This window comes from Peromyscus leucopus, chromosome 4 (assembly GCF_004664715.2).
Source record: "Peromyscus leucopus breed LL Stock chromosome 4, UCI_PerLeu_2.1, whole genome shotgun sequence".
Lineage (NCBI taxonomy): Eukaryota > Metazoa > Chordata > Mammalia > Rodentia > Cricetidae > Peromyscus > Peromyscus leucopus.
In genome coordinates, this window is record NC_051066.1 from 45370283 (window position 1) to 45391460 (window position 21178).

At 35.6% G+C, this 21178-nt stretch overlaps 2 protein-coding genes across 2 annotated transcripts in view; both read left to right on the top strand.

Moving 5' to 3' along the window:
- The window catches only part of LOC114701824, a 30468-nt gene extending 22168 nt beyond the window's left edge, over window positions 1-8300 (top strand). The window contains exons 9-11 of the mRNA XM_028882026.2: window positions 201-231; window positions 4326-4375; window positions 8106-8300. Of these exons, the coding sequence (XP_028737859.2) occupies window positions 201-231; window positions 4326-4375; window positions 8106-8300 (276 nt within the window). The remainder of the gene's footprint in view (window positions 1-200; window positions 232-4325; window positions 4376-8105) is intronic.
- A 211-nt stretch (window positions 8301-8511) lies between these two features.
- LOC114701823 overlaps window positions 8512-21178 on the top strand; it is a 51111-nt gene continuing 38444 nt past the window's right edge. The window contains exons 1-8 of the mRNA XM_028882025.2: window positions 8512-8555; window positions 9908-10004; window positions 11282-11310; window positions 11404-11476; window positions 13722-13795; window positions 15773-15857; window positions 18699-18766; window positions 20456-20552. Of these exons, the coding sequence (XP_028737858.2) occupies window positions 11449-11476; window positions 13722-13795; window positions 15773-15857; window positions 18699-18766; window positions 20456-20552 (352 nt within the window). The 5' untranslated portion in view covers window positions 8512-8555; window positions 9908-10004; window positions 11282-11310; window positions 11404-11448. The remainder of the gene's footprint in view (window positions 8556-9907; window positions 10005-11281; window positions 11311-11403; window positions 11477-13721; window positions 13796-15772; window positions 15858-18698; window positions 18767-20455; window positions 20553-21178) is intronic.

Here is a 21178-nt window from a genome sequence, read left to right on the forward strand (position 1 = left end):
ACTTATTTTCTTATTTGTTATCAAATGTTACTGACTCTTTCAATACAGAAGTTAATCTCTTTTATCCTCAGCTTCTCAGGGGTTGTGTCTATAACTTGACAGACTAAATATTTTTGTTTTAATGACTGATACATTGAGAGAGTAATAGAATGAAGAAGCAGAATTTCTAAAGATTTTGTTTTCTTTGTTTTTCATGACAGGGAGTAACAACAGAGCAACCCTTAGGAAAAGGTAAACAAGGGAGTCCTTCTTGTCAGCAAACAAGTAATAAAATTTCAGTTAAATAACGGAGGTAACAAAAATGCTAAAAATGATAAATTTGCAAATATACTGAAAATTTTTTATGCTCAAGTACCAATATTGTAACAAAATAAGTACAGATATTCTAATCCCTCTGCCCAGCCAGATCTCACATATTCTTTCTCAGCATCTAACTCTAGGATTCACCTGACCCTCTATGCAACCTTTCCAAGCTCCCGGATCCAGCCAGATTCCCACATCTAGTGCTCCGGCCTGGTCTGGCTAATCCTGCTTCCACTGCTGCTACCCTCCAGGCCCTAGCCAAGACCCACCCATTATACCTACTCCCAACCTGTGGGCTCCTCAAGTGACAACCACATACAACTTCTCTGCCCAGTCAGGTCCTGCACTTCTTTGCCATGGTCTAGCAGGATGAGTTTACCTCATACTTCCCTCCATGCACATTACTCAACCTCCAGATCTAAGCCCAAACTCCAGGCTTGGACCAGGATGCACATCTTGAATGACAGCTCAGCCCCATTTCTCCATCTGACTTCATTCCCCTTAAGCTATATTGAACTTTCAGCCTTAAAGGCCTGTGTTCCCCTGCTGTGTCAATATTATAAACAAAACTCACAAAAGAAGTCTGCACGCCCAGAGCTCATATGAAAAATACAAACAATATAAAATATGAAGACAGTATCTCTCCTCACTCCAAATCTACCAGTCTTATAGAAATGTTCACATATATGATCCCAGAACACAGAATTTAAAATAATAATCATAAACTTTATCAAAGAATTCAAGGAGTTTAAAGAAGACACAAAGAAACAACTCAGTGAACTAAAAAAGAATCAATGCCTGAGTGATGCCCAGGATAATCCAGGATTTCAAATTAGAATTCAATAAATAAAAACACTAAAGAAAACTTGAGGTAAACTGAAGATGAAATTGAAAACTCCAACAGTCTAGCTAGAAAACTTAAGGAGAAGCCTTACAAGTCAAATGAATCAAGCAGAACAGAGAATATCAGGGTTCAAAAAATGAAGTGTATAATCTAGACAAAATAATCACAGGATGTGAAAAATTACAAACAAACAAACAATTCCCCACCAAAAAACAAACAAACAAAAAACAAAACAAAACAAAAAACTGCCAGAAAGGAACATTCAGGAAATGAAGAAAACATGGTTCACCATAAAAAGACCAAACCCTTGAATTATAGGAGTAAATGAAGGAGAAAAATCCCAGGTCAATGGCATAGACCAGATAGATCTTCAACAAGATCATTGAAGAAAATGTCCACCAACTAAGGATACACCCAAACAGATACAAGTATATAGAACACCAGATAGACCAGAAAAGAAACTCCTCAGGACATACCATAGGTAAAACTCCAAGTATGCAAAATGAAAAGAGCATTGAGAGACAGAAGAGAGAAAAATCTCAAGTCACAAATAAAGAGAAGCCCACCAGAACAATAGTAGTGATTGGTCAGTGAAAACTATGAGAGATGTAAAAGCCTGGAACAATACATTCCTAACCTTAAAAGACCTTGACTGCCAACTTAGACTAAGGTATTCAGCAAAACTATCTGCCATGGTTGAAGAAGGCAGAAAAACTTTTCATAATGTAAATAGAACGCATCCTGAGACAAAAAGCAAAAGAGAATCTTAACAAGTTTCTAAAAATTGAAACAACTATGTTGTGTATCATATTTGACCATAATGCAATAAAACTTAAAATTGACAACAAACAAATCTCTAATATATATATATATATATACTCATTGCGATTAAACAACTCATTACTGAATGGTGAATGAGTCAAAGAAGAAATCAAAGAAAAAAATTCTTGGAACTAAATGAAAATGAAAACACAACACAAGAAAAACTCCAAAACACACTAAAAGAAATCCCATGAAGAGAATTTATGACTCAGAAAGAATATAAATAAATGACTTAATGATGCAACTCAAAATTTATAAAAACAAGAACAAATCAAATCCTTACTCAGTTAATGTCAAGAAATAATAAAAACCAGAACAGAAATTAATGAAATAGAAAGAAAGAAAATAATAGGAAAAAAAGTGACTGTGACTACTGGTTCTTTGAGAAGATGAATAAGATCAACAGACCCTGGCCCAATTATCCAAAAGGAAAAAGTGAGTGTGAGGTCCAAAGTAGGTTCCCCCCACAAATGGCAGTGCTGCTGACAATGTGCTAAACAGGACTCTGACCAAGTAACCAGAAGGATTGCTGCTGGATAAACAGCCGCATACATTCAGCATTCCTCAACAATCAACAGGTTTCTGTTTATCCGGAGCCTTCCTGTCAACTACCTTTCCTGTCCTAGCTAATTTTGTGCCAACTGGACACAAGCTAGAGTCATCTGAAAGGAAGGAACCTCAATTGAGAAAAACACTTCCATAAGATCGATCCAATTGCAGGGCATTTTCTTAACTAGTGATTGATGTGGGAGGACTCAGCCCAGTATGGGTGCTGCTCTCCGGGGGGCTGGTGGTCCTGGGTTCTGTAGGACCGCAGTCAGAGTAAAGACATGGAAGCAAGCCAGTAAGCATCACCACCCATCCCTTCTGTGTCACTTCTTGCTTACCTGTGTCACAGGTACTTACCTTGTTTGAGTTCCTGTCCTGACTTCCTTCAGTGATGAACAGTGCTGTGGAAGTGTAAGCCGAATAAACCCTTTCCTCCCCAAGTTTCTTTGGCCACAGTGTTTCAGCACAGCAGTAGTAACCCTAACTAAGACATCCAGCAGGAATATACAGTCCTTGGTCAATCCAAACAGCCTGTATCTGCTCAAAGACACCCCGCCCCCAACACACACACCCCTGACTGTCAAATAAAATCTGCTTACTTTCTTACCATTTTGCTTTCCTCTGTCCCCCGAGGGGTAGCCTTGGCAGTTTGATCCTCAATAAACTTTTCTTTCTACCTAAAGTGGCCTACTTTAGTGGTTTCACTGTACCCTTGCATGTAGTGAGAAGCCAAATTAACAAAATCAGCAATGAACAGGAAACATTTAAAGTATATTCTAAAGTGATTCAGAATGTTTATAAGGGGATATTAAAAAAAACAACACTCTATTAAAACTGATTTCTAGATTTAGCCAAATCACTAAAATTAAACCAAGAAGTCAACAACCTAAACAGATCCTCACAAATGAGGAGATTCAAACAATAATAAAAAACCTTATAGCTTAGAAAAAAATTTTAAATGGATTCACAATAGAATTATGCCAGAACTTGAAAGAAGATTTATAATCTTTCTTAAACTATACAACAACAATAACAGGAAATAGAAGGAACACTCCCTAACCCCTTTTATGAAGCCAGTATCTCTATAATTCCCAAACCTCATAATACACAACAACAAAAGAAAATATCTCTGATGAACATAGGTTCAAAAATTGAAATCTTCCACAAAATACTTGCAAACAGAATACAGACAGACATCCAAAATTTTAGACCATGTTGGTTTTATTCAAGAAAGACATGGATGTTTCAACATATACAAGCCAATAAATGTTGAACACCACATAAATGGACTCTATGACAAAAGTCATTTGGTCATTACAATGGATTCAGAACAAGCCTTTCATAAAATCCAACATGCCTTCATGATAAAAGTTCTAGAAAGAGTAGGACTAGAGGGGACATACCTAAGTATAATAAAAGCTACATATGAGAAACACAGAGCCACCGTCACCACAAATGAAGAAAAATCTGGGTCAATCCCACTGAAGTCAGATAGGAGTGGGGTGCGTTCTCATTCAAGCCTTCTACATAAGACAAAGTGCAGGTACGCATATACCAAACAAGGACTGCTTCTTTTAAATGTTTTTTCTTGCACACTTTCTAATGTAAAAATGCCATCCTGAAAATGCATGAATTTTCTAAATTTTTTCTTGGTGTCCTATTTTGTCAAAATGTACAAAACATGGAGACAAGATTATGTGTACAATTATATATATATATATATATATATATATATATATATATATATATTCCTTAATGTCACTGTAACAAATGTTCTCATTAAAGTTTTTGTAATTACATTGTATAGATGAGGAGCCCAGAACACAGAAAAATGAAGATTCAAATGAAGTCACTGAGGTTTGTCTAATATTTTTTTTACAAAAAGCTTTGAATGCTGTAGCCGCTCTAAACTCATTTCAGTCATAGAACTAACTAATTAAACCTTTAATCTCTTATTTGTTATCAAATGTCACCAACTCTGCTTCAATATAAAAGTTGAATACTTTATTTTTTTAAATTTGTAGAAATTTTTAATTAAAATAGAATTATTTTACTTTCCCCTTACTTTCTCCAGATCCTCCCAGATCTCCTCCCTACAACACACACACACACACACACACACACACACACAGATAGATAACTACAACCTGTTGAGTCTTTTTGTTGTTTGAAAGTATGTAGTTTCAGAACTGACTACTTTATATTTACTAACCAGTAAGACAGCCCATCCCTAAGAGAGAATTTTCCCAGCAGTCATTAATTGTCTGTAGTTCATTGTGTAAGTGTGGGACACTGAGATATTCCTATTCCAGGTAAGCATGTATTAGGCAATTAGTATTGCCAATGTTCTAATCTAGTTTATGCAGCTGTTTCTAGAAGACCGTTTTTACAGAAGTGTTCCTAATATTCTGCCTCTTACAATCTCACTGGACCCTGTTCCTCAATGGTCCTTGAGCCATAAATTCAGAAACTGTAGCATAGATTATCCCTTTGGTGTGGGCTCCCCACAATTGATCTATTAATCTCTGCATTGTATCCCATTGTGGTTTTATTGATGGTTTCATTTGCTGTGAGGAAAGGATTCTTGGTGAGGACACACTTTATCTGTAGGTTTTAGAATAAGATTTAGAATGTCATTAGCAGTTAGGCTGGTTTAGCTAAGTGGTGGTGGCAGATCCTTTTTTTTTTTTTTTTTTTTTTAGATTCCGGACCTGTATATTGGCTAGGTTGCTAGTATCATGCATGATTACCCATCTGTTGGGCAAGCTTTAAGACCCATTAGGTAGCCACTCATTATCACCAAAATGTGAGTTCCATTTATTGAAGTCTAGCCTTCATAGTTCCTGAAAATACTATGGAAGATAGCAAGGAAGTGAAGCAATTAATAGTCCCATCCAGCTGCAATATCTATGACCCACAACTATGTCCAGAATGACAAAATTTTAATCTATATGAGCATCTCATAGGATTGTGTTGTGGAATATTTGTTTGACTAGGCAAAGATATGTTACATTTGTTTATGCTGCATTTGTTGAACTATGTAAAGATGTGTTGCAATTGTGTTAATTAAATAAAATTAATGTGGGTTCAGAGAGGCTGAGTTAGCAACTAGTTGACAGGAAGTAGCGAGGAGGAGCATAGATTGGGCTTTTTAGTTGGGGCAGTGTGGAAGTAGAGAGGGTTCTGGAGATACCTGTAAGTGTCACAGCCCTTAAGGGAAATGTATTCTGGCAGTTGGAAGCCAAGGAATACCTACAAGTCTTACAGCTCTGAAGGGAAAGGTATCCTGGTAGTCAGAGGCCAAGGATTACCCACAGCTCACAAGGAAAAGGTATCCTAACAGAAGTGTTACAGCTCTGTTCCAGTGGGGGATGGTTTCCCCAGCAAAGTGTTAAGTCCTTGTTCCAGGAAAGGTTTCCCTAATGCAAGTGTAACAACTCTGCTCCCACAGGGGAGGATTTCCCCAATGAGATTGTTATACCTCTGCTCCAGAGAAATGTTATAACTGGTCTCAGTTTCCCCATAATGTAACAATTCTGTGCCGGCAAGGGAAAGTTTCCCCAGCCAAAGTGTTACAGTTCTGCTTTGCAGAAGGTGTGCCAAAGGACACCACTGGGATAAAGAATGCAGACCAACAAGGGACAAGCAAGGTAACCCTTTGTCATTGGGAAATGCAACTCCAGCAGGCCCTGATATCAAATTTGGTTCAATCATTCTCTGTCAGCACTGGGGAAACCCTTTCTCAGAGCAATTAAAAGATTTACTGCTGGCTGTTAAAAAACATACTGCTCTGGATGACAGAACAGGGTCAGTAGATAAAAACAGGATTTTCAGGAGAAATCATAAAGCAAGTATTTTGTCAAACTTCTATAAATAATCAAAGACCAAAGCTAAGAATATGAATAAACAGCAAGGACATTGAGGGTTTGGTAGACACAGGCACAGACACCAAAATCTTGTCGTCTGGGTTGGCCTCTTCAGGAGGTAAATGTCCAGCTTCTAGGGATTGGAACTTTATCTCAGGTAAAACAAAGTGCAAGATGGGTCAAGAACATAGGGCCAGAAGGACAAGTAGGGAAATTAAAACCATATGTGGCTAACATAGCAATGAATTTATGAGGATTGATTTGTTGCAGCAGTGGAAAACACAGATTAACATTCCACCAACATCAGAAAAAGCTATAAAATAAGGAATGCTTCTGAGAGAAATATTAAAAGGTATTATCAAGGATGGTTACAGACCATTCAAGTTGTACATAAGCAGGGCAAAACAGTTGCTGATCGTTTTTTCAAAGGTACCAACAGCCTGACCTTTAATGTGGTTAACCGACAAACCTGTGTGGGTGGAACTTTGACATCAGAAAAGTTACAGGCACTAGAATAGCTGGTACAAAAACAGATGCTCAACATATTGAAGAATAAGACAGTCCTTGAAATTCTTCTATATTTGTCATTAAAAAGAATTCTGGAAAATGGAGAATATTAATAGATTTAAGAGCCATAATCAAGGTGATTCAGCCAATGGACCCTCTACAGCCTGGAATTCCCTCACCTTCTTTATTACCTAAGGGATGGTCTATTATAGTGATTGATTTAAAAGCCTACTTTTTTTTTTTTTACTATACCTTTACAAGAATAGGATAGAGGAAAATTTCCTTTCACAGTGCCTTCTTATTGTAGTTGGAAGTTTTCCTGTGTCCAGCCTGGTTCCACAGCCGCTAGGACCCTATTAAACACACAGAGGCTTATATTAATTATAACTGGTTGGCCATTTGCTTAGGCTTATTACTGACTAGTTCTTACACTTAAATTAACCCATGATTCTTATCTATGTTTAGCCACATGGCTTGGTAGCTTTTCTCAGTTCTTCCTTGTTATCTTGCTTCTTCAGTGTCTGGCTTGTGACTTCTAACTCAGCCTTCCTCTTCCCAGAATTCTCCTTGTCTGCTCATTTCACCTATACTTTTTGCCTGGCTACTGGCCAAGAGCATTTTATTAAACCAGTGTACAAGGGCCTTATCCCACAATGTCTTATAGTAATTCCCAGCCTTTTAAAAGATACCATTGGAAGATTCTTCCACAATGAATATTAAACAACCCCATCTTATATCAATATTTTATGCAACAGCCATTAGAACTAATTCATAAACAGTTTTCTCAATCTATAATTTACCATTACATGGATAGTATCTTATTGGCTGATTCATACAAAGATAGTTTAGAAAAAATGTTTCATGAAGTAAAGAAAAATTTGGCTTGTTGGGGATTACAAATTATTCCTGAAACATTGTAAATGTCATATACAGCAGATCTCAAAGAGGCTAAAGAATCACAGTTTATTAAGTTTATCTGGGGTGCACAAACTTAATTCCCAGTTACCTGCTTCAAATTCAAGTTTCAAATCACATGCAAGAAGCTAGATGAAGCCTCTTTCTAGAATTAGTTAGGATGGCCATTATTATCAGGACAGAAAGTATATTTGTACTTTCTGTAGTTGAATTTTCTATAAACCTATCTTTTATCCTAAATAATCAATAGAATCTCCTCATTGTGTTTTTTTTTTTTGTTTGTTTGTTTTTCATGACAGGAAGAAACAAGAAAGCAGTCAGTTGGAAAAAGTAGCCAAGGGAGCCCTTGTAAGCAAACTAATAATGACAATCTCACTATGATAATTATAGGGATAACAGTAACAACAATGATAAATTTGCAGATGTGCATGAAAGTTATTTCATGCTCAAGCAGTATTAAAGGTGTGCATGACCCCAAACATCATTTCTTTTAACTACTTTTCTCTTGCCCATTTCCTACTGTAAAAATGCCTTCCTGAAAATGCTTTCATATATTTGTAAAATATTGTTTTAATATTATTGAAATACAGAAATATCAAAATGTAAGGGAAAGATATATATGAAATGAATGTAAATGTATATTTTTAACTTCACTATGATAAATATTCTCATGAAATTTTCTGTGACTGCATTGTCTAGATAAGAAGTTCACATTACAGAAATTTGAAGATTCAAGTGAGGACTCTGAGGTTTGGTCAATGTTTTTTTTTTTTTTTTTTTTTTTTTTTTGAAAAAATGCTTTGAATGATGTTCCAACAAGAATGTTGCTCTGACTTTACTCTATTGACTATTCCAATGAGCAGAAGCAACATTTTCCCCAGCTTGAAACATATATGTTTAAAAACACGCATGTGCTAAAGCTGTTTCTGCTGCATTGTCCCGCTCTGGTAATTTGTAGCATCTAGTAAATGAAGCTGTTGCAGTTTAGTCGAGCCATCTTGGGCACAGGAACCCAAGGAAACAACCTGACACCTTGAAACTAAATTTACCTGAAAATTGAATAACTGCCAAGGTCATCTAGTGTTGCATATGAACAGAATGTTACATGTAATGTGTAAAGTCCTAAGGATATTTAGAGAGAATCTTGCAACTTAGTGTTTTGCACCATGGAGCTTAAGAAATTGATGACAGGGCTCAAATTAATTAGTATGTTTGGATTGTCAAATGTAGACAGGCAAGGAAAAATTCAAAACAGAAAACATGAGTTATATGTGTGTATATTTAGTTTTGGTTTTACATTATTTAACCAATGCAGAACAAAGAAGATTACCTTTTGGGGACAATGAGGATCACAAGCTTTATACAGAAATCTCATATTCTATGTGGCCATTGTGAGAAAGGTTTTATTGATGTCCTGGGTAACAGGAACTCCCAGATAGTCATCTCAGCACAACTGAAGCCTCAATACTCCATAATGTGTTGGCTCTCTCACTTGGTAGCTAGATTTTTTTTTTTTTACTTTCTTTAAATAACAGAGCCCTTACTGTATTGTACAAAAGGTTACAATGAGTACTTCTTGGCATGTATAGTGTTTTTTTTTTTTTTTTTTTTTTTTTTTTTTTTTAGGTTTTTTTTTTGTTTTGTTTTTCTTTCTTTCTTTCTTTCTTTTTTTTTGGCAGTACTCTGTACTGTGAAGTCTCTTAATGTTCCCTTCTGAAGTAGTTTTCTCATTGGAAGCATTTTAAATATTAACAATGCCCTAATGCACTAACTAGTACTATTGAGACTTTTCAGAAAGGTGATTTTGTATGTGCCCTCTAATTTTTGATTTGGTCTAGTAAACTCAGTTCATTCCTTGTTGAAATAGTCACATCTGGTAATATTTTGCTGTTTGGTGTAATATGTCCTTCCATGGTCAGTTTTCATAGTCATTGCCCATATGAAGATAAATTTGATCTAATGGCATATATGAGGTTCTGAGTAAAAATGTTTTTATTTTAATACAATGGACTTTTTTTTTTAATTTTCCAAGTCCTTCTAGAATAAAAGTTCAAACACTTTCATAGAAACTCGTTAACAATTTTGATGTTTACCATGACAGAGTATTTTTGAATGTCTTGTCAAGAAGTGTAGTGATCATTTCCATGGAGCTGCAGATCAATCAAGTGATGATCAATCAGGTGATGAATACATTAAAGGTAAGAATCATACATCATGTAAAAAGCCACTTGATGGGACACTTGCTTATGTGATTAAACTAAAAAAATATTATTACTGCTGCTTCATGAGCTTTGGGAGGAAGGGAGGGAGGCAGGGAGGGAGGGAGGGAAGGACAGACAGTGAGAGAAGAGAGATTAGACCTGGAGTTAGTAACCACTCAGTTCTGTTTCTCACACCTCCTAGTCATCAGAGCAGAGGACTGTCTAACCTTATATATTCAGATGAGGTTAATTTGAACAAGACTCTGTCACTGTTTTTGAGGTTTCTCTTTTGATAAAGGAATTGTCTTTTTCCTTTAAGAGATGACATATTTCAAACTAATGAAATATTGCATGCAAAATACATAATAGAATTCATTTCTTGGATACTAAAATTGTTTCTCACAATCAATATTACACTGTTCTGAAATGCAGCAGGCTGTCAAAATCTAACAATTATGTGAAAATAAGTCCATCTTTGGAACCACATTTTAATCTTGAACTCTTATACATTATTTCCTACTTTTTTGCCTTTTTTAAAATTTTAGTTGATTTTTTCCCATTCACTATATTCTGATCAGAATATTTCCTACTTTGGATCTAATTTCTTTTCACACAAATGGATCAATAAAATTTAAGGTATCTAAATTAGAAGGAAAATACAGTCATAAATACTCCATGAATGCATGCAAAAGTAGACATATTTTATTAATTAATATTGTGTAACAAAATATGTAGGCTAGTTAGTTAAGAAACACTTTCTTGATAGTGAATGAATTATATTTGTTCTTGAACAGTTATCACCACTGTATAATTACTGAGTTACAAGAAAAATTGATGAATGTGGCATAGTGATTCAAAAATATTTCACAAAGTATCTATTCTCTAACTTTCTCATATTAGCTTTCAGAGTTCAGATGCCATCACAATGTTTAGGTTTGTTCAGATGTCATAATTCTCCCCATCAGCAGTCTATTTTGTATATTTCCTTTTATTATATCAGTTACATTGAATGCAATCATAATCCATCATTGAAGATCTTAACTTCAGGTTTTATTAAAGCTTATTTAACTCTGGGATATGTCTTTTATGTTGCTATGTACACAGCAAAACAAAGACAAAACCAAAACAAAACTAAACAATTAACAACCTGGAATTCTCCCTGTCTAAATTATTATTTAATTATTTCTAAAAGTAGCATGAAGCTTCAGTTATATTAATATATGTTTGTTTTGACATATTTACATAAAAATGTTTTATGTCTGTTTGGTATTTAGAATCTCCAAAGAAGTATCCTCTTTTTAAGGTAATTACTCATAATTATTTACAAAGGATTATTAAGTGTACCATGTATGCAGTATACAATAACCACTAAATATTTTGTTCCCAATTCATGTAGCCTGACATTGAAGGGAAAGACTTGGATCCAAAAAGTGCATTAGGAATGGAAGATATACAGACTTTAGCATCAGGTAAATTTTGTGATAAAAGTCATTCTGGAAAAGTACCTTGAAATATTTGAAAGGGTTACAATGTCTTTTACTTTTTATCCCCTCCACGTTGATGAAACTATTTGCTATAAATAGCTCAAATGCCACTTTTGGCATCACATTTTTGTGGTGATATTTACAAATATGGGAAAGTCATTTAAAATTGTTATCTTTAACTGAAAGCATGTATTTGGACTCAGAACCACATGTTTTCCATCTTGGGTGGCTCCCGGGGTTCCTAATTAGGATGGCTCCTAATTGTGATAGTCTTAAACAGGGTTCTCTTAACATTTCCCAAATGTATACAAATTATTATCTACCATTTAAGAAGACTAACGAGAAAGTTTTCCTTAATCCCAAGGTTTTGAGCCACCTTGAACAACATAAGACACTGCATCTTAAGAATTTTCATTATGATTCTACTGGGACATCCAGTCTATGAAACATGCCCATAGATTTTACTACTCATAGTAAATACATACTACTCATGATAAAATAGGAGTTCCCTAGATATGACGTTTTATGCCAAGTTCTCAAGAGTTTGTAAATCAGTCAAGTTTGTATGTTATTTGTTTTAAAAGTCTTCAAGTCAACTAAACATAGATCATTATTACTAATAACGTCTATATAGGAACAATAAAATGAAACTATTTAAAATCAAATAAACACTTTATGAATAAATAAATGAGTTTCCCTTTAGTCCCAATTTTTGAACCATCTTGAACAAATAGGAATATCTTGCATCTTCAAAAACAAGCATGTCCATTTTAATTCTGTGGGGACACTTATTCTCTTAATTAGCTGCATCTAATCTGTGTTCTAATTTATGTATCTGTATTGTCCTGAATCATCAGTCATATAATCACACAGGTAACAACAAAGCATGCAATATGCTACTTTCCATCTTGTAAATATTATATTTCCTTTCACTGGTGTTGTTTTCATTCTGTGGTGTGTGTGTGTGTGTGTGTGTGTGTGTGTGTGTGTGTGTGTGTGTGTGTGTGTTGCATAGTATTTCACTTCCCTAGTGAATGCCTTTCATACTCACCTTTTATTTATCGTCCTCTCTGTATCCATGTTCATTCTGTATGTGTATGTGTCGGATAAGGCATTATTTCTAGAAAAGCCATTCTGGTATTTTGTTGTTGTTGTTATTTTCATTCCTTAGAACTCACGGCTATTCCCAAGCAGGAAGCCAATAATCAATTATGGGTGAAATAAATAGGGACTCAAAACATTACTCATTGAAAGGATTTTGTTGCCTCCCATTCAGAATGCAATGGATAGATGAGTAAGAAAGTTATTGAAACTTTAGTAAATGGAGATACTCTAGAAAAATCATAAAAAACCCTAAATTAGAATGCACTTGGCAGTACCTGTTCAGGAAGACAAGCGAATCACAGCAGCTACCACATAAAAGTCTGAGCAGAAAGAAGACAAGATATTTGTCCGTATATGGTGTCTTAGAGTTTGCATTGCTTTGAAGAAACACCATGACCATGGCAACTCTTATAAAGTAAAACATTTAATTGGGGCTTGCTTACAGTTCAGAGGTTCAGTCCACTATCATCATAGTGGGACATGGCAGCATGCAGGCAGACATGGTACTGGAGCTGTGAGTCCTACATCTTGCAGGCAACAGGAAATGGTCTGAGGGTCACACTGAGAGCAAAGATTGCGCAAAAGAGACCTCACAGTGACACACTTCCTCCAACAAGCCATACCTATTCCAACAAGGCCTCACCTCCTAATAGTGCCACTTGCTATGAGGGCATAGGGGCCAGTCACATCCAAACTACCACATATGGCATGAATTCATGTTGGACATGAAAGAGTAGGGTATTAACAGATGTAAAGAAAGCAGTAAGCAACCATTTTCACAGGGTCATGGTTAGCAGGTAGTTTAAGAGATACCGATTTGCTTCTCTGTTGTTTTCAAACTAATTTTCAACTTTGATCTCTTTTGTAGAGTGGTTGAGTTAATGGATGAATATATAAGTACAATGTATATTAGAGATGGTGGTTTCTAATGTGTAACATTTGCATAATGAGAACAATCTTCTACAGAGGAAACTTTTCTATTTGACTAATATTTATACTAATTAAACTCATTTTGGAAAACAAAAATACAATTTAATTATTATTAATTTTAAATTATCTACTATTATACATACTATCATTCTATTAATTCACTATGATTTATTTTTCTAAATCTATTCATTTTCAGCAAAATCAGATTTAGATGTGACATCAACAGAAAATCAAAAAACCCACAGTGATAGTACAACTAATTTGCCATTGGTATGTAATTATTTGAATTTTGAATTGTACATTTAATGTTGAGTTTTTGTGTGTATACATGCATATGTTCAAGTGTTTGTGTACCTGCATAGGCCTGTGTGCACTGGCTAGTGTAGGCTTGAGATCAGTGTTACATGTCTTCCTCCATCATTCCTCACACCGTTAGCTCAGATTCCTTCACAGGACCTGGATGGCTGGCCCAAGGTCCACTGATGCCTTCTCCTTCCATAGTGCTGTGCAATATAGTGCCTGACTTTTTATGTGAGTCCTTGGGGCTTCAGTTCAGGTCTTTGTGCTCACAAAACCAATCTGCTGAGCCATCTCCCCACCTTCGTACTGTCCTTTTGAAAATTATTGATAAAGCAAGGCATGTGGAATTACATTTCAGGATACCTTATGGGATAATTGATCATAATTTAGTTTTTAATTATAAAACATTTTAACCTTCTGTAGTTCTCACAGGACCCTTAGAATATATTTGATTTCAGAGCTGAATATCACTTTTTATTTTTTAAAAAAATTAAAGCCATACTTTATGTGTAGCAATATAGTTTCCGTGTTGAATAACACTGTAATAGAATGATCTGATGCAGTCATAAAAAGAAAAAGAAAAAAATTAGATTACAAAATCCTTACCCCCAGGACAAAGATATTGTTTTAAAATCACTTTTTCTAAGTGAGTCACTGTGTCAAATGTCCTCAGACCAGTCTAGCTGATTCCCGGTGTGCTAATAGTCAATGGGATGAAAAAGAGAGCCCAGTTTTCACAATGACATGCAAAGAAATAACATACATTAGATTCTTTTGCAGAATCCAAAATGGCCCTTTCTACTTGAGTTGAACTTCTGAATCTACCACTGAGAAAACAAAGCCCAACAAAGAAAAGACAAGCCAAAACAAGCACCCGCTCCGCCTTGACAGAGTTGATTTTAACACAGAAGCTCACTGTCCTCTCTCAGGAATCTTGTGTCTTTTGCCTACGTGTGCCTCTTCTCATCACTCAACATTATCCTTTCTAGGTGTCCTTTCTAAATACTTAGGCTTTATCCACATGTATACCTTTGTACATATCTGCATGTATACATTATAGGCTAGAATCTGCACATGGAAGACATGTAGTTCTTTCTTTTTCTCCTTTGGGTCACTTCACTTAATATTCCAGTTTCCAGAGCCATCCATTATCCTGCAGATTTACTGGTTTCACTTTTCACCAAGCAGATGACTTAATAGTTGATGATCTTCAATGGTTCTCAGATTTAAAGGTTGAAGTCTTACATTCAATCTGTAGTACACTTCACTCTGTCCGTTGAGGAAGAAAAAAAATTGAATTCATAAAATCAATGGCAGTTAGAAAATTAATAACCTGTTAGAGAATGGCTGCTTTTAGAGAGGGGCATTTGGTGTTAGGGTATAAATAATAGCTTTCAAACTTACTTTATTTTTAACAGAATAAATCAGAAAATATTGTCAATGGTATCACATAATGTCTTTATTGGCTATTCTAGTAGTTCATGTTGAAACATAACACTATGTAGGTTTCTCACCTATAGACAACTTTATGCAGACATATGCTGTAGATATATTCTCATTGACTTTGAAGTATACCTGCTGATGCTGTGAATGTCTGGGATTTGGATGTTTCTGATGTTGAGTGGATACTGTATGATAGGCAGCTGAACACTGAATGTCCAGACATGGGCACGTGGCACACTGACAGGAGAGAAAAACTAAGCCAAGCTTAGAGTCAGGATGCATCGTTCACACAAAAAAATAGGTTTATATGAAGAATATAGACAACATTAGTAGCCATAATAAATCAGAAGTGGGAGTGGAATTCTTTAAACAGAGTAAATTGCTGTCTGAGATATTGAAACTGTACCAGTTTTTAAAACACCCTTCTTTTATTTTCTTCTTTTAAAATAAGTTCACATGTTATGTACATAGTCTTTATATTAATTTCATCACATTATATTTAAGCATTTTCCACAGAAGGAGGAGACTGATGATTTAACTGGAAGTGCATGTCTACAAGGACATAATACAGCAATTGGACAAATGAAAGGTAGAACTATGTTTTCTCAAAAGGCCATTTGAAAGGGTACTTGAACCACGTGTATATGTATAAATATATACTACTCTCCAAAGATATGTAGCTATTAGAGAAATGAAAAAGAAGAGCTAATGATATAAGAATAGTAATTCTCCATACAAGTGCTGCATATGAGAATGTCACTGATCCAGCTGAGTCATTAAATAAAATTTTAAGTGTTCCAGGATTGAAGAATGTGAAGCATAGTGAAGAGGAAAGAATGGGGAAAAGAATGATAAAGCAATGAGCAATGTATGTGAGAGGAAACCAATGCTGTAGAACGTATTGGAACACACAAGTCATAGCTTTCTGTTTTACAAAGGAAAGATTGGGTAGTGTTGAGAGAAGACCATAAAGTTATGCTGTAATGCCTAAACCTGACCAGAAAATAGAGCTAAGTATTCTTTCCTCTTTCCTTCCTTGACACTTACTAGGCACTGAACATTAAATTACTTCTAATTAAAGTACTCCACCATGTAGGATAATTTTATTTACATTTGGTAAATGCAAATGAATGTAATAAACCATACATAAATAGGCTCTAATACTATATAACTCATTACTTCACAAGATAGAATCATATAGATAAGAGAATTGAGGAGAAGAAAATCATTGGGTGAATTGTAGAGATAAAGAAATAAAAGCCAGAAATTGTTACCTAAGCATTCTGTTTAATTTTCGATAATCAATTTCAGTGCTGTACTTCTATGATCCATTAATTCCATTGTGACAAACCTTCTCATACAAGTTGGTAAGGAATATTCAACCTGTCTAACCTGGAGGGAAAATGCAATCACAACATAACCAAACATATGTTTTAAAGAATCAATCATTTTTAAACTAAGACATTGCCACATCCTAAGTCCACTAGAAGGAAAGTGTATGAGTTTTCATGCAGCATCAATACTATGACTGTGATAATCAAGGAGAGAAGAGTATATCTGAGAAATAAGTCAATGTAAAAGAAATTTGAAGCTGATTGTATTGTATTACCAGAGTTTCTGAAATTTGGTGAAATCTCCCATCTATCTATCAGAGAATTCACATTCTGAGTGAGCATCTCTGGGATTCTGCATTTGTCCTCAGGTGATGTAGATGCTGATTGTGATCCAACCACCCACTAAAGTACAAAGATAGATATAAACAGCCACTATCTGATGGTTAAACATGTAATAGGACCACAATGAAGAACAAATTGTCTAGAGGTCAGGGTATATTCATAGAAACCAGGAAAACTGCAAAGAGATAAAGGGGGGGGGCAGAAATGATTGTCTGCACATTCTGCTTAATTTTTGAACTTCTGTGATCCATTATTTCTATTTTGTAGTTTACAAACCTTCTCAAACTAGTTGGTAAGGGTTATTCAACCTGGCTAACCTGGAGGGAAAATATAACCACACCATAAACAAACATACATTTGAAAGAATGAAATGTCCTTCTAGTGTAACTCTAAGCTGATCAATTCAAAACGTTCCTTGATGACAGAACTATGTTTTCCTGATACTTTTATGACTACATGGGCATCTTAGATCGAAGAAGCTGGGCTCCTGGAACAAAACACATATACACGCTGTCTTTGTGAAAATTTTTAAGTGAATTTAAAATTGCAAAGTGAATTTAATCATGACTTTATTATCCCATTTCACATAGTTTCTTAAAGAAATAATCAAGCTTATAGTTTTGCTCCTTCGGCAAGAATTGTGTAGTGAATGGGCACAGACAGTTTTACATCTTAAATATTCAGGATTATTGTCTCAATTCAAGTCTGTACCATCTATATTTAGAAATGAAAACATGGCAGCAGGAATGGATGGCATGGTGGCCGGAGTAGAGGCTGGATATTCACACTATCTGCACTCAGGAAGAAAAGGGTGGCATTTGGGGTATAAAGGCCCAAGACCCACCCCAGGGATCTATTTCATTCAGCAAGAATCCACCTCCTAAGGCATCTCTAACCTCCCCAACCACTGCCAGGAGCACAGGACCAAGTGTCGAAACACTTCAGGACATTTTACCCTCCAATCACAACACATCCATTGTTTTTAGATGTAGTCACGATGAATAAAGATTTGCCACAGAAGCCTGGTCACAAAAGTAGAACATAATCCAGAAAAGGTCAAACATCTTTTCATGTGTAAGGAAAATGGAATAGTCATTTTTGTGAAGGTAACTCAGGACATTTTAACATTTTCTCTTTTAAAATGTTTTTAATGAAAACAGAATTATATCATGTTGCCCAACGCTCCTCCCTCTAGTCCCTCCCAGACACCTTTCTTCCAAACACCTTCCAAGTGCCCCCCAGGTTGATAGGCTCTGTTTCTTTAATTGTTATTGTTTCATAAGTGTGTGTGTGTGTGTGTCTATGCGCATATATAAATACAAATTGCAGAATCCCTTTTTATTGTTTGTGTGTATATGGTTTCAGGGCTGTTTTTGTTTGTTTTCTTAGAGTTAAAATCATAAAGCGCATTATGAACCAAAGTGTTTGCTTGACATTTAAAATTTTTATAATTTATATTGTTTTATGTTTTTTTATATATACTCAGTACATGAATTTATAAATGAATCTTTGGAATTACATTCCTTAAACCTATTAACATCAAATGTCTTTCCAAGTGACATATTGAAATTCTGTGTAATTACATAACTAACAGTACACTGAAAAAGTATTTGACAAATATTAATGATCATTTAAACTTTTAAGACAATATAAATTCAAGTTTTATTGTTAGCACTTTAAGACCTTTCTGTTTATTATGGCTTTACTTTTATCCACCACTTCGTTATAGAGTTAACGTATGTATTCCTCAGCAGAACTGGTGGCTGAAGCAACATCAGAAGAGGAAGAAAGTGAGGCTGGCAGAGACAGCACCCAGGCTTCTGTATGTGGGTCTTTACATTCATGGTTATAATTTGGTATGTTTTGGTGCTTTAATGATGTAGTGCAGGTCAATGAAATAGCATTTCAGATTATTGTGTAGAACGGTTGATCACAACTTACTATTTAGTTGTAAAATAATTTACTTTGTGACGATTCTGAGGATAGCCTTGAGTCTAAATCAGCTTAGAGATGAACATGATGTTGGAATTTGCTGCCACATTCTGATGATTATCTATACCGCCATTTGTACAACCACCTCAATGTGATAAAATGTGAAGATGCAAATCGTATCTGATGGGAAATCATTTGAAGATGTTGACCAGACAATATTGTGGCTTGTGAACCGGACTCATGTAGAGTGTGATCACTTCAGTGACTAAAATTTGATTTTTCATGTGACTTTGTCAGTCTGTGTAACTCAGAAGATAAACAACAGAATCTATTCAGAGAATGTCCACTTGCAGAATGGGACATTTCGTTATTAGCATATAATTTTTTTTTCTGAATTATCCACTGTAGCTAGAGTTTTCCTGCCTTGCCCACAGTCAGGACAAATCTTTGTCACCCGCCAGTCCCACAGCCACTCAGACCCAACCAAGTAAACACAGAGACTTACATTGCTTCAAACTGTATGGCCGTGGCAGGCTTCTTGCTAACTGTTCTTATATCTTAAATTAATCCATTTCCACAAATCTATACCCTGCCACATGGCTCGTGGCTTTCCGGTACTTTACATTTTCCTTGTCCTGGTGGCGGCTCCAGGCAGTCTCCTTCTGTCTTCCTGTTCTTTTATTTCTTTTCTCTGTTAGTCCCGCCTATACTTCCTGCCTAGCCATGGCCAATCAGGTTTTATTTATTGACCAATCAGAGCAACTTGACATACAGACCATCCCCCAGCACAGCCAAGTGCAGACCATCTCAGACCCCTGCACTCAGGCCCGTGGTCATAATCATTCTCTATGCGGACCTGCTGGGTAAAGCCACGAGGAACCCAAGAATGGACTCCCACAGGACATACAGAACATCCCACAGCAATCTACACTTCAATGAATCAAATTAGGAAATGCCAAAAATAAAATATTGTGCTTGTTCTTAGTGGAAATTATAATGGACTTATATATAATTCATATTGTTGCCCTGTACTATGTTGCCTAGAAGAAACTGCTAGTACAACTTTCTCTACATATGTAACATGACATACAGCCAAAGTTCTTATTAGCCACATATGCCCCTCTTCCTTCAATATGTCATCTGTCATTGAAATTATTGGTAGTTGTTAATATTCTATTATAGAATTAATATTCTGTTCTACTCTTATGTAAATCTTTAATACATGTTTACTGATTTAATACACATTTAAAATTATCTTAGTTATCTAGGGAATACAATGCAGATATTGATAATCAAACTTTTTTCACTATTGATATATTTTTGATAGCTACTGTTTTATGTCTGTGAAAATGTTTGTGATGGCTTCCCATGGTTTAGTTTATGTAGTCAGCAGTCCTAAGAAGACAACAGAGAAACTTGATATGGGTTACCTATATGAGATTCTCTACTGAAATGATGTTGTTTCAGATGCATTCTTCTCTTAATTTCCAGTCTCATTCTTTTTCAATAAGAAATTCACATGTGCTCTATAAATGATTGGAAATTTAGTACAAATCACTTTTGATATTCCTTCTAACAGAGTGTTTCTGAGACTTATGGACTAAAGAAGATTTGGGGTTATTTACAGAGGACACCAGACCAACGAACACAAACTATGGCAACTGGAGAAATGAATGGTAAGGGCTATGTTAATGTAAAGCCCATTATTGGGACTGAGGAAGTATCTCAGTAGGAGAGATCTGAGTCCAATGCCAAGTCCCACCAAAAGAACCCTGTTGGGTGGAATACTCCTTCTAAGTCAGGACAGCTAATGCATTCTAATAGCCGAAGAAATTCACTATTTCATGTATAGTAAGTTAGAAGAGAAGCTGAGAGACAGTAAGAAGTATATAAATGGGACATGTATATCACTCTCCCTCCCCAGGCTCAAAGAATGTCACTGAAGAGGGGACAGAAAGACTGTGAGAGCCTGAGGTCAGGGAGGACTGCTGTGTCTTCTGGACATGACAGAGCAATTGTATACAAAAGTTACAGTATCTGAGGTTGCTTGCACTAGATCTACATGTCAAGCCAGTTAACATTTTCACCTGGATGGGGTTATATGAGGCCCCGTCACTAGCTGAAGAGTTAACTGGAAGTTGATGGCTTCTGTGAAAGGGAGAATAATTTTGTTTAGAGGTGTGGCTCTTGGTAGTTTGTCCAAGTTCCAGTGGATGGCTCTGCACTCATGTGCATATGGGCATTAATAATTTGACTCTACAGGTTATAAAAAGAAAAGGACATGAAGTTCGGCAGGGGTAAG